At 52.3% G+C, this 13,024-nt stretch overlaps 1 protein-coding gene across 25 annotated transcripts in view; it reads left to right on the top strand.

Annotated features, from left to right (window-relative positions):
• LOC108040944 overlaps nt 1–13,024 on the top strand; it is a 131,206-nt gene that overhangs the window by 105,972 nt on the left and 12,210 nt on the right. For 13 of the 25 annotated variants that reach the window (XM_044459840.1, XM_044459854.1, XM_044459853.1 and 10 more), the window contains 5 exons: nt 42–380; nt 442–2,082; nt 2,143–3,741; nt 3,805–4,119; nt 4,180–12,801. The exons of 5 other annotated variants lie outside the window; for them this stretch is intronic. In XM_044459840.1, coding sequence (XP_044315775.1) covers nt 42–380; nt 442–2,082; nt 2,143–3,741; nt 3,805–4,119; nt 4,180–12,801 — 12,516 coding nt within the window. The remainder of the gene's footprint in view (nt 1–41; nt 381–441; nt 2,083–2,142; nt 3,742–3,804; nt 4,120–4,179; nt 12,802–13,024) is intronic. 7 more of the 25 variants (XM_017118650.2, XM_017118654.2, XM_044459856.1 and 4 more) reach the window with 6 other exon arrangements.

The following is a 13,024-nucleotide window of genomic DNA, read 5'->3' as shown; positions in this document are numbered from 1 at the left end:
GGTCACGTTTCCCCTTCTTATTCTTCCCCTTTCCCGTTTAGCTCCACCATCGCACATCATCCACGATATAGTGCGCGATCCTTGCCAACCATCTCCCTGTGGGGCCAATGCCCAATGTAGGCAGTCCCAGGGTCAAGCCATCTGCTCCTGTTTGTCCAACTACTTTGGTGTCCCGCCCAATTGTCGACCCGAGTGCACTCAAAGTTCAGAGTGCCTGTCCAGTCTGGCCTGCATCAATCAACGGTGCGCGGATCCCTGTCCTGGCTCCTGTGCCTACAACGCCATTTGTCACGTGCGTAACCACGTGCCCAGTTGTCAGTGCCCAGTGGGCTATGTGGGTGATCCGTTCACCAATTGCCACCCTAAACCTCAGCCACCACGTAAGAATTAGAAAGTGTTCATGTTTTTTGTCCAAGTGTAACTCCTTGCCATTACCCTTAGACGAACCCATTGCTTTTGACGACCCGTGCACTCCTTCCCCCTGTGGAGCAAATGCCGTGTGCCGGAATGGTCAATGTTCTTGTATTACCGAGTACCAAGGAGATCCGTATACCGGCTGTCGTCCGGAGTGTGTATTGAATGCAGATTGCGCGCGCAATCGGGCTTGTGTTCGTCATAAGTGTGTGGATCCCTGTCCAGGAACGTGTGCCCCCAACGCCATCTGTGATGTTCTAAATCACATTGCCATGTGTCGCTGTCCGGAACAGATGACAGGCAATGCCTTCATCCAGTGTGAAACTCCGCCCAAGTTGCTGGCACCACCCGATCCGTGCTACCCCTCGCCCTGCGGTCCGAATAGTCGCTGCCGCGTGTTTAACGACAATGCTGTATGTTCCTGCATTGAGGATTTCATTGGAACGCCACCAAATTGTCGACCAGAGTGTACGCATAACTCGGATTGCTTGCCTAGTCTGGCTTGCCAGAGGCAGCATTGCATTGATCCGTGCCCGGGAACTTGTGGTTTTAATGCCCTTTGCCATGTGGTAAATCATGCACCGATTTGCAGTTGTCCACCAAGGCAGAATGGAAACCCCTTCCTGGGCTGCTTCCCAGAACCAGTGCGACGTGATGAGATTATACCAAAGAATCCGTGCCAACCTTCTCCATGTGGTCCGTATGCCAAGTGCTTGTCCGTTGGAGATCAGGCGCAGTGCAGCTGCCTGGCGGAATACATCGGAACACCGCCCAACTGTCGGCCGGAGTGTGTAACCAATTCGGAGTGCTCCTTTAACATGGCCTGCTTAAACCAACGATGCCGCGATCCCTGCCCTGGAACTTGTGGCTCCAATGCCAATTGCCACGTGATAAGCCATGCTGCCATGTGTTACTGCCTACCAGGCTATACTGGTGACCCATTCACGTCTTGTCTGCAAGTACCTTTAATCCAGCAAGTCGAGATCGTACAACCTTGCTCTCATAATCCCTGTGGAGCTAATGCTGTGTGTCGCCACGAAGGCAATGTCGGTTCCTGCCAGTGCCTGCCCGAATACTACGGAAATCCATACGAGATCTGTCGCCCTGAGTGTGTAACGAATAACGACTGCCCGGCCCACAAATCCTGTCAGCAGATGAAATGTCGGGATCCTTGCCCAGGAGTCTGTGCCCTGAATGCTTTGTGTCGAGTGATTAATCACTTGCCAACTTGTCATTGTCAGAACGGCTTTGTTGGTGACCCCTACCGCTATTGCCAAATTCCTGAGAAACGTGAGTTCTGCGAAATGTGCGTTCTGCGGTCCAATGTTAACCTATCCATTCCCATACCTTTAGCTGTTCTCAAAGAGTATGTCAATCCCTGCCAACCATCACCGTGTGGTCCTAACTCCCAATGCCGTGAAAACAATGAGCAGGCCATCTGCACATGTCTGCCCGAGTATGTGGGCGCTCCGCCCAATTGCCGACCCGAGTGTGTGACCAGTGCAGAGTGTCCTCAAGACAAGGCTTGCATTAGGCAAAAGTGTAGTGATCCCTGCCCCGGTGTGTGCGGCTCCAATGCCGATTGTCGCGTCATCCAGCATGCCCCTATTTGCAGTTGTCGTCCTGGTTTCACAGGCGATGCCTTTACTCGCTGCTTAGCCCTGCCACGTAAGATAATTCCTCTAGGGTGTACCCAACATTCTTGCTCACCCATCCTTTAACTTACAGCCCCAAGACCACCACAGTTGGACGTATATCGTAATCCCTGTGTACCCTCACCTTGTGGCCAGTTTGCAGAGTGTCGGGATAACCAGGGAACTGCCACCTGCAGTTGTCTGCCCTCCTACTTTGGCACTCCGCCCAACTGTCGCCCCGAGTGTACGATCAACCCCGACTGTCCCGCTCATCTGTCCTGCCAACAGCAGCGTTGTCGCGATCCTTGCCCAGGAGCCTGTGGATTCAATGCCCTGTGCACGGTTATTAATCACAATCCTACGTGCCAGTGTGCGACTGGACTAATTGGCAACGCCTTCACATCCTGTCATGCTCCACCGCCAGTCGCTCGAGATCCCCCTCAAATAAGTGATCCCTGTTCATTAATAACTTGTGGCGCTAATGCAGTGTGCAATCAAGGACAATGCAGCTGTCTGCCTGAATTTGTGGGTAATCCATTAGTGGGCTGTCGACCAGAATGTGTGCTAAGCACGGAATGCGACTGGAACAAGGCGTGCGTGAGAAACAAGTGTATCGATCCCTGCCCTGGAACATGCGGATCCAATGCCATCTGTGAGGTGCATAGACACGTGGCCATGTGCCACTGTCCACCGGGAATGACGGGAAATGCATTCAGCCAATGCCGACCCATACCGCCAGCTCCAATACGCGATGTCATCGATCCCTGCCAGCCCTCACCGTGCGGACCAAATGCCCAGTGTCGCAATATTAACGGACAGGCTGTGTGCTCTTGTCTTCGCGATTTCGTTGGAGTCTCACCTTCATGTCGACCAGAGTGCGTTAGTAATGCGGAGTGTCCGCTGCACTTGGCTTGTCTCCAGCAACATTGTCGAGATCCCTGTCCCGGAGTTTGTGGCTTGAACGCTGAATGTCGCGTAATTAATCACAGCCCCAATTGCCACTGCATTGGTTCCTTTACGGGTAATCCATTCGTGGCTTGTCACCGGCAACCACCACCACCACCTAGGCAGGACCCTATTGATCCTTGTCAGCCGTCGCCGTGTGGAGCTAATGCGGAATGCCGTGCGCAGGGAAGCAATGCTCAATGTAGTTGTTTTACCGGCTTCATTGGAACACCACCCAACTGCCGACCAGAGTGCGTGTCGAACTCGGACTGCCCCACGAATCTGGCTTGCCTCAACCAAAAGTGCCGCGATCCCTGCCCAGGAGTCTGTGGCTCCAATGCTGAGTGTTATGTGATTAATCATACTCCTATGTGTACATGTATTGGTGGACAAACTGGCAATCCGTTTGTGGGATGTCAAGTGGTACGAGATGTGCCCGAACTGCTTACACCATGTGTGCCCAGTCCTTGTGGAGCCAACGCTCTCTGTACGGAGAGAAATGGAGCCGGAGCTTGTCAGTGTCTTCCGGAGTTCTTTGGTAATCCCTACGAAGGCTGTCGACCGGAGTGTGTGCTTAACTCGGACTGCCCAAGCCACCTGGCTTGTCTGAATCAACATTGCCGCGATCCCTGTCCCGGAACCTGTGGTCCAAATGCCCAGTGTCAAGTGCGCGATCACCTGCCACAATGCAATTGTCTTACAGGCTACAATGGAAACCCCTACGTTTACTGTAGTGTCCTGCGTGAACGTAAGCCGATCCCTCTTGAAAGACTTAGCAGCCCCAAAACTTACCCTGCCTCTTTCCCGACAGCCCTGCCTGAACCGATTCCCTCTCGCCCCTGTCAACCCTCACCATGCGGTCCGAACTCTCAGTGTCGGGAGTCGAATAACCAGGCCATTTGCAAGTGCCTGCCCGATTTTATTGGATCCCCACCTGCCTGCAGGCCCGAATGTACTATCTCCAGCGAGTGTGATTTGACCCTGGCGTGTGTCCAACAACACTGTGTCGATCCCTGTCCAGGTGTTTGCGGCGGCAGTGCCCAGTGTCGGGTTATAAACCACAGTCCGCACTGTAGCTGCCTGCCTGGTTACACGGGTGATGCCATAAGTGGTTGCCAGCGCATACGTAAGACTCAGACTTATACTACCAACCACGGGAGCCTCTATAACCCTAAACCCTTTACAGCACCAGCAATTAGTTATGATGCCCCCAAGGAAACCTACCGCGATCCCTGTGCGCCCTCTCCCTGTGGTACCTTTGGCCAATGCCGTGCTCAGGGCAACCAGGCTATATGCTCATGCCTGCCTGGTTACTTTGGAGCTCCCCCCAACTGCCAGCCAGAGTGTGTGATTAATCCGGACTGCCCCTCCCATTTGGCCTGTATCAGTGAAAAATGCCGTGATCCGTGCCCCGGTTCTTGTGGGCTCCAGGCCCATTGCAACGTCATCAACCACACACCCATTTGCAGCTGTCCCTCAGGTTATCAGGGCAATCCCTTCGTAAGCTGTCAACGAACTCCTCCTCCACCAACTCCGCCCCTTCGCGATGCCTGTAATCCTTCGCCTTGTGGCTCCAATGCCATTTGCAGCGCTGGAGGTCAGTGTTCTTGCTTGCCCGACTTCGATGGCAATCCCTATGTGGGTTGTCGTCCGGAGTGCGTCCTAAACACGGACTGTGCGAGAGACAAGGCTTGCCAGCGCAGTAAGTGCACGGATCCCTGTCCAGGAGCTTGTGGGGTTGGAGCAGTTTGCGAGGTGCGCAACCACATACCAACATGTAATTGTCCGCCCGGAACTTCGGGCAACGCATTCGTCCAGTGTACTGTTGTGCAATGTAGGTTTCAAACTAAAAATCAACCAACTTTAGAGACCCCATTAAACTATTCCTTGTTCTGTTTAGCTTCTCCCGTGGAGCCTTTGAATCCCTGTCAGCCATCCCCGTGTGGAAACAATGCCCAATGCCGAGTGGCCAACAATCAGGCCATCTGCTCTTGCTTACCCGGCTACTTTGGTGTTCCACCAAAGTGTCGCCCCGAGTGCACCGTTAACTCGGACTGTGCCCCACATCTGGGCTGCTTGAATCAGCAGTGCCGCGATCCTTGCCCTGGAGCATGTGGCCAGTTTGCTCAGTGCCAAGTCATTCGGCATGTGCCGCACTGCAGTTGTCCCACAGGATACTCAGGCAATGCCTTCTTCCTTTGTCATCGTGTACCGCCTCCACCACCAGTCCAAAGAGAACCGCTCAACCCATGCTCACCGTCACCATGTGGAGCCAATGCAGAGTGTACTAATCAAAATGACAAGGCAATTTGCAAGTGCTTGAAGGATTACGTAGGAACACCTCCCAACTGTCGACCGGAGTGCATAACATCATCGGAGTGTCCGAATCAGCTGGCTTGCATTGCTCAGAAATGCAAGGATCCTTGTCCTGGGCTTTGTGGAAACGCAGCCAGCTGTCAAGTTGTCAGCCACGTACCCTCGTGCATCTGTATTGCGGACTACATTGGTGACCCCTACACTGGATGCTATGCACGGCCGCAGATTCAACGCGAGCAGATCAACCCCTGCTTCCAAAACCCTTGCGGAAGTAATGCCGTGTGCCGAGAGCGAGGTGGAGCCGGTTCCTGCCAATGCTTGCCGGAATATTACGGCAACCCCTACGAGGGATGTCGACCCGAATGTGTGCTTAATTCAGACTGTTCGAGCCATTTGGCTTGCCTTAATCAACATTGCCGTGATCCCTGTCCAGGAAGCTGTGCCCCCAATGCCCAATGTCAAGTCGTTAATCACGTGCCCAGCTGTAGTTGCTATCCCGGATATAGTGGTGACCCCTATCGCCACTGCCAAGTGGTCCAGGCGGAACGTAAGCAGTCTCCACCCAGTCAATCGTTTAACCCTTGCACTAACACTCAAATTTACCATTACCCCCAATCTGCACTTTTATGTCCCTCTCCAGCCGTCGAAGTTGTTCACTTTAATCCCTGCCAACCCTCACCGTGTGGTCCCAACTCTCAGTGCACCGAGTCCCAGGGTCAGGCGGTGTGTCGCTGCCTACCCGATTACTTTGGTTCCCCACCAGGTTGTCGACCTGAGTGCACCACTAATCCCGAATGTCCCAATGATAGAGCTTGCGTGGCCAGAAGATGTGCTGACCCTTGTGTGGGTGCTTGTGGCCAGAATGCCATATGTCGAGCGCATCAACATAGGGCTCATTGCTCATGTCATCCTGGTTACACAGGAGATGCCTTTATGCGCTGCGTGCCCTTGCCTCCGCCCCAACCTATTAGGGATTCACCCGTGATCCACAGAGACCCCTGTGTACCCTCGCCCTGTGGACAGTTTGCCCAGTGTCGAGTGGAGTACGACCAAGCCGTGTGCTCCTGCCAAACCTCCTACTACGGTACTCCTCCTTACTGCCGACCCGAGTGCACCCAGAACTCTGATTGTCCCAGCCATAGAGCTTGTGTCAATCAAAGGTGCGCGGATCCTTGCCCCGGGGCTTGCGGTCTGAACGCCCAATGTGATGTGCTCAATCATGTGCCCAGCTGTTCATGTCTTAGCGGTTTTGTGGGAGATCCCTTCTACCGCTGCTATCCAGCTCCAACGCCTCCTCAAACCCCTGTTACTATCATTGCGGATGATCCTTGTCAGCCCTCGCCCTGCGGTCCAAATGCCCAGTGTTCGAACGGTGTTTGCAGTTGCCTGCCCTTGTACCAGGGTGATCCATACGTGGGATGTCGCCCAGAGTGCGTGTTGAGTACGGAGTGTCCGTGGAACAAGGCCTGTATCCGCAATCGTTGCCTAGATCCGTGCCCGGGAACTTGCGGATCAGGAGCCACATGCCAGGTGCATAATCATGTGGCCATGTGCCAGTGTCCGGCTGGTTATCAGGGCAATCCGTTTGTGCTGTGCCAGCCGACACCATTACAGGCACCCATAGAGCTGCATCCCTGCCAGCCTTCGCCTTGCGGACCCCATGGACAATGTCGGGAAGTTGGCACGCAAGCAATTTGCACTTGCCTGCCCGGCTATTATGGAAATCCTCCAGCCTGTCGACCCGAATGTGTCAGCGACTCAGAGTGTCCACCCAGTCTGGCTTGTGTGAATCAGAAGTGCCGCGATCCCTGCCCTGGTGCTTGTGGTTACATGGCCGAATGCCATGTGATTAACCACGGACCGCAGTGTGTTTGCCCTGCTGGTTACACTGGAAGTCCTTACTCCCAGTGCCAGTTGATCAGGACATATTATACACCAGTGCAGCGCGAACCAATTGATCCTTGCTCGCCGACTCCCTGTGGTCCTCATGCTCAGTGCAGCAATGAGGCAGGTAATGCGGTTTGCCGCTGTCTTCCGGAGTATTTGGGTGTGCCACCCTATTGTCGACCCGAGTGCATTGCCAACAGTGAGTGTCCCAGCGACAGAGCCTGTATCAATCGGAAGTGCCAAGATCCATGCCCGGGCCTGTGCGGTTACAATGCCATCTGTCGAACCTACAACCACCAGCCAAACTGTGTTTGTGCTCCTGGACTGGTGGGCAATCCCTTCAACTCCTGCCTGCCTCCAACACGAATTGAGGCTTCACCAGCACCACCGACAACAGCCATACAGGTGCTTCAGTATGAGGAGCCTTTTATCAACGGCTGTGAACCTAATCCCTGTGGAGCAAATGCTCAATGCAACCAGCGGAGAGGAGTAGTCTCTTGCGTCTGTTTGCCGGACTATTTTGGAAATCCCTACGAAGCCTGTCGACCAGAGTGCATTTTGAACTCCGATTGTCCTTCTAATAGAGCGTGTGTGCAGCAAAAATGTCGCGATCCGTGTCCCGGCACATGTGGCTTGAATGCCGAGTGCTATGTTCTGGATCATCTGCCTCAGTGCAGGTGTTTCGGTGGTTACACTGGAAACCCCTTGGCGTACTGCACGCCCGTTCCTATAGTCCAACAATGTAAGCATCCATGCATTCAAATGTCCGTACTGAATTTAGATAATCCATTTTATCCGTTTGCACCAACCCCTTTAGCACCTTTGACTCCCTGCGATCCCTCACCTTGTGGATCCAATGCCCAGTGTCACCCGTCAAATAATGAAGCCGTATGCTCCTGTTTACCCGAATTCTATGGAACCCCTCCTAACTGTAAACCAGAGTGCACTCTTAACTCAGAGTGTGCTTATGATAAGGCGTGCGTCCATCACAAGTGTGTTGATCCCTGTCCTGGAATTTGCGGTATTAATGCCGAATGTCGCGTCCACTATCACAGTCCCATATGTTACTGCATCTCCTCGCATACTGGCGATCCGTTCACACGTTGCTACGAGACCCCAAAACGTAAGAGCATAGTTAAACCTTCGTATGCCATAATTGAATCGGTTAACAAAAAACATTTTCAAATTCTAATCGAAACAGCTGTGCGACCCCAAATATACGACACACCTTCTCCTCCCTATCCGGTTGCTATACCGGATCTGGTGTACATACAACAACAACAACCGGGAATTGTAAATATTCCCTCTGCAACTCAACCAGAATACCCCTCACCTCAGCCACCAGTTTACAATGTGAACTATCCAACACCACAACCAGAGAATCCCCAAAAGCCTGGAGTTGTAAATATACCTTCCGTGTCACAGCCAGTCTACCCATCGCCTCAGCCTCCTGTTTACGACGTCAACTACCCAACAACGCCCCAACAGCCAGGTGTTGTAAATATTCCATCGGTACCTCAACCAATCCCTCCGACATCTCAGAGACCTGTCTTTATACCATCGCCCGTGAACCCATCATCTGCACCTCAGCCTGGAGTAATTAACATTCCTTCAATGCCGCAACCAGGATATCCAACGCCACAGAGCCCAGTTTATGATGTAAACTACCCAATTGCACCGACTCCATCACAACAACCTGGCGTTGTCAATATTCCATCTGTGCCAAACCCATCATATCCTTCCCAGAATCCGCCGGTCAACTATCCAACGCCACCACCAGCTCAGATACCAGTACAACCTGGAATAATCAATATTCCTTCTGTGCCGCAGCCGACTCCACCATCACAACAACCTCCCGTCTTTATACCATCACCTGAGAGACCAACCCCAGCTCCTCAGCCAGGGCTAATTAATATTCCTTCAGAACCGCAACCGGTGTATCCAACACCACAGCATCCGGTTTATGATGTGAATTATCCAACGACACCGTCTCCCATTCCTCAAAAGCCTGGAGTGATTAATATTGCCTCAGCACCCAAACCAGTATATCCTGCAACAAATCCACCTGTTTACGATGTTAACTATCCAACGCCACCTTCAGTTCCTCAACAACCAGGGGTTCTTAATATCCCTTCGTACCCACAGCCGGTACCACCGTCTCCCCAACCTCCTATATTTATACCATCCCATGAGACTCCGTCGCCTCCACCCCAACCTGGAGTTATCAACATTCCTTCGGTACCGCAACCTGTTTACCCTACGCCACCGGCCCCTGTTTACGACGTAAACTATCCAACGCCACCACCAGTAATACCGCACCAACCTGGAGTCGTTAATATTCCATCGGTGCCGCAGCCTGTGCCTCCGGTTTCTCAACGTCCAGTGTTTATTCCGTCACCTGTAAACACGACACCTGCTCCTCAACCAGGAGTTGTAAATATACCGTCAGTAGCACAGCCAGTGCATCCAACATATCAACCTCCGATTGTGCAACGACCGGCTATATACGATGTGTATTATCCACCACCTCCGTCAAGACCGGGTGTGATCAATATTCCTTCGCCTCCACGGCCCGTATACCCGGTGCCCCAACAACCAATCTACGTACCAGCACCAGTTTTGAATATACCTACACCAAGACCAGGCATTCATAACATTCCATCAGTACCGCAACCGACGTACCCACATTATAATCCGCCTATCCAGGGTGTTACTTATCCACAACCAACTCCTCCAGCACCAGGAATAATCAATATTCCTTCAGTGCCTCAACCTGTGCCATCAGCCAGTCCTGGTGTGATCAATATTCCGTCGCATCCATCACCTCCGATCTTTGTGCCAACTCCAGGAATCATAAACATTCCCTCGGTTCCACAACCGACTTACCCGCATCAAAACCCACCTACTCACGATGTCAGCTATCCTACTCCACAGCCAACTCCTCCGGCACCAGGAATAATAAATATCCCATCAGTGCCACAACCTGCGCCATTACCGACACCTGGAGTAATAAATATTCCTTCACAACCATCCCCACCAATCACAGTACCGACTCCTGGAATTGTTAACATTCCCTCGGTTCCACAACCGACGTATCCACCCCAAAATCTGCTAATTCACGATGTTAGCTATCCAACGCCACAGCCAACTCCTCCAGCACCTGGAATTATTAATATTCCTTCGGTGACTCAGCCGGTGCCATCGCCAGCTCCTGGTGTAATCAACATTCCTTCTCAACCATCCCCACCGATCTCAGTACCAACACCCGGAATTGTGAACATTCCCTCAGTTCCACAACCGACGTATCCACCTCAAAATCCACCTGTTTACGATGTCAGCTATCCAACGGCACAGCCAACTCCTCCAGCACCTGGAATTATCAATATTCCCTCGTTGCCTGAGCCGGTGCCGTCGCCAACTCCTGGCGTGATCAATATTCCGTCAAATCCAACTACTCCAATCTCTGTTCAAAAGCCTGGAATAATTAATATTCCCTCGGTACCACAACCCACAACTCCAATATCTCAACATCCGATTCAGAATGTCCAATATGAGACCTCAAGACCACAACCTACTCCAGGAGTGGTCAACATACCATCCGTGCCACAACCGACTTATCCAACCCAATCACCGATACCGGGAATTATTAACATTCCTTCGTTGCCCCAGCCTGTGCCTTCATCAACTCCTGGAGTCATCAATGTACCCTCACAACCATCTCAGCCGGTACCAACACAAAGACCTGGAATTGTCAACATCCCCTCGGTACCGCAACCTATACCCTCAAATCCGCAAAGTCCTATACAAGAGGTCCATTATGATACTCAGAGACCACAACCCATTCCTGGCGTGGTTAACGTTCCATCCGTACCGCAGCCAACTCCAGCTCGTCCCAACTATGTGGCAAAGCCCGTTTTCGAGTTTAATCCGTGCTATCCATCGCCTTGTGGGCCCTACTCGCATTGTCACAATAGATTTGGAGTGGCTGCTTGCGTTTGCCTGCCAAACTACAGAGGAACTCCACCCAATTGCAGGCCTGAGTGCGTTATAAACTCGGATTGCCCATCAGCTTTGGCCTGTATCAACGAAAAGTGTCGCGATCCTTGCCCAGGGTCTTGTGCTTACAACGCAGTGTGCCGTGTCCACGATCATGTGCCGAACTGCTTCTGCCAAACTGGCTACACCGGAAATCCATTTGTTTCATGTCAACCCACACCGATAGTCCCTATTCAACGTGAGCCCGTTGAGGTGAAGGATCCATGTTATCCATCGATATGCGGACCTAACGCTGTGTGCAATAATGGAAAGTGCAGTTGCATACCGGAGTATCATGGAGATCCCTATGTTGGCTGTCGACCGGAGTGTGTTCTGAATACGGACTGTGCCAGGGATAAGGCTTGCATCCGTCAGAAGTGCCAGGATCCTTGTCCAGGCACTTGTGGAATAAATGCCTTATGCCATGTGTACAATCACGTAGCCACCTGTACATGTCCTGAGCGAATGCAGGGCGATGCCTTTGTGAGATGTGACCCGATACCCAAGCCCAAACCCGCTGTCCCAGCACCACCTACGACTTTGCCTGCTCTCGTTCCGCAACGCACTCCGATAAATCCCTGCCAGCCATCGCCTTGTGGACCTAATGCCCAGTGCCGATCTTATCATGAGCAGGCGATTTGCTACTGCTTGCCCGATTTTATTGGAACTCCACCAGCTTGTCGTCCGGAGTGTACTTCGAACTCAGACTGCCCCCTCGACAAATACTGTCTTAATCTTAGGTGTCGTGATCCGTGTCCGGGAGCTTGTGGCATTCGTTCCATTTGCCATGTGCAGAACCATAGTCCCTTGTGCGTTTGCCCACCCCATCTGACGGGTAATCCGTTGCTGGCTTGCCAACCAATAGGTATACCAGAAAACGCCCCAGAATCCGAACACGTTGCTAATAACAATATTTTAGTTATTCCCCCTGTAGAACGCGATGAAGTGAATCCCTGCCAACCCTCACCTTGCGGCCCGAACTCCGAGTGTCAAGTGGAGTCTGGTGGAGCTCGCTGCTCCTGCCGGCCCCAGTACCATGGCACTCCACCATTCTGTCGGCCGGAGTGTGTAAACAGCGCCGATTGTCCGGCGGACAAAGCATGCAGAAATTACAAGTGCATTGATCCCTGCCCCGGCAGCTGTGGACAATCTGCTCTTTGTCGAGTGGTGGCCCACAGTCCACTGTGCTACTGCCCCGAAGGCTATGTAGGCAATGCCTACAGCTTTTGCACACGACTCGAGCCGAGTCCACCTGCCGTGGTGATCCTGCCTTGCAGTCCCAATCCCTGTGGAGTCAACGCTCTTTGTCAGCCCCAGAACGACTTGAGCGTTTGCCAGTGTCTGCCAGGTTACTATGGCAATCCGTCTGAGATCTGCCGACCCGAATGCACCGTCAACTCGGACTGTCCAAGCCACAGGGCTTGCATGAGCGAAAAGTGTCGCGATCCCTGTCCCGGGGTTTGTGGAATCAATGCCCTCTGTCAGGTCATTAACCATAACCCCGTTTGCGAATGCCACCCGGGTTATGTGGGAAATCCCTACCATAGCTGTCGAATTCCGCAGCATGAACGTAAGAAAAGATCTCCTAGACTATGCCTTATTTCGTGCTATTTAAAACCGACTCTAATGCGATTTTTTCTCTAAACAACAATGCTGTACTTAATGTTTTTACTCCTCTGCCTTACATCGTTGAACCCCTAAAACCATCGATAATATTCTCTGATATATTTAAGGCCGACTTATTTTAAATGCCCTAAACAACAACGCTGTACTCAATTTTTCGCCTTGGTTTG

Source organism: Drosophila rhopaloa, unplaced genomic scaffold (assembly GCF_018152115.1).
Source record: "Drosophila rhopaloa isolate 14029-0021.01 unplaced genomic scaffold, ASM1815211v1 contig_2, whole genome shotgun sequence".
NCBI classification, from domain to species: domain Eukaryota; kingdom Metazoa; phylum Arthropoda; class Insecta; order Diptera; family Drosophilidae; genus Drosophila; species Drosophila rhopaloa.
Note: the sequence above shows the minus strand (reverse complement) of the source record. Positions and strands in the feature narration are given on the sequence as shown.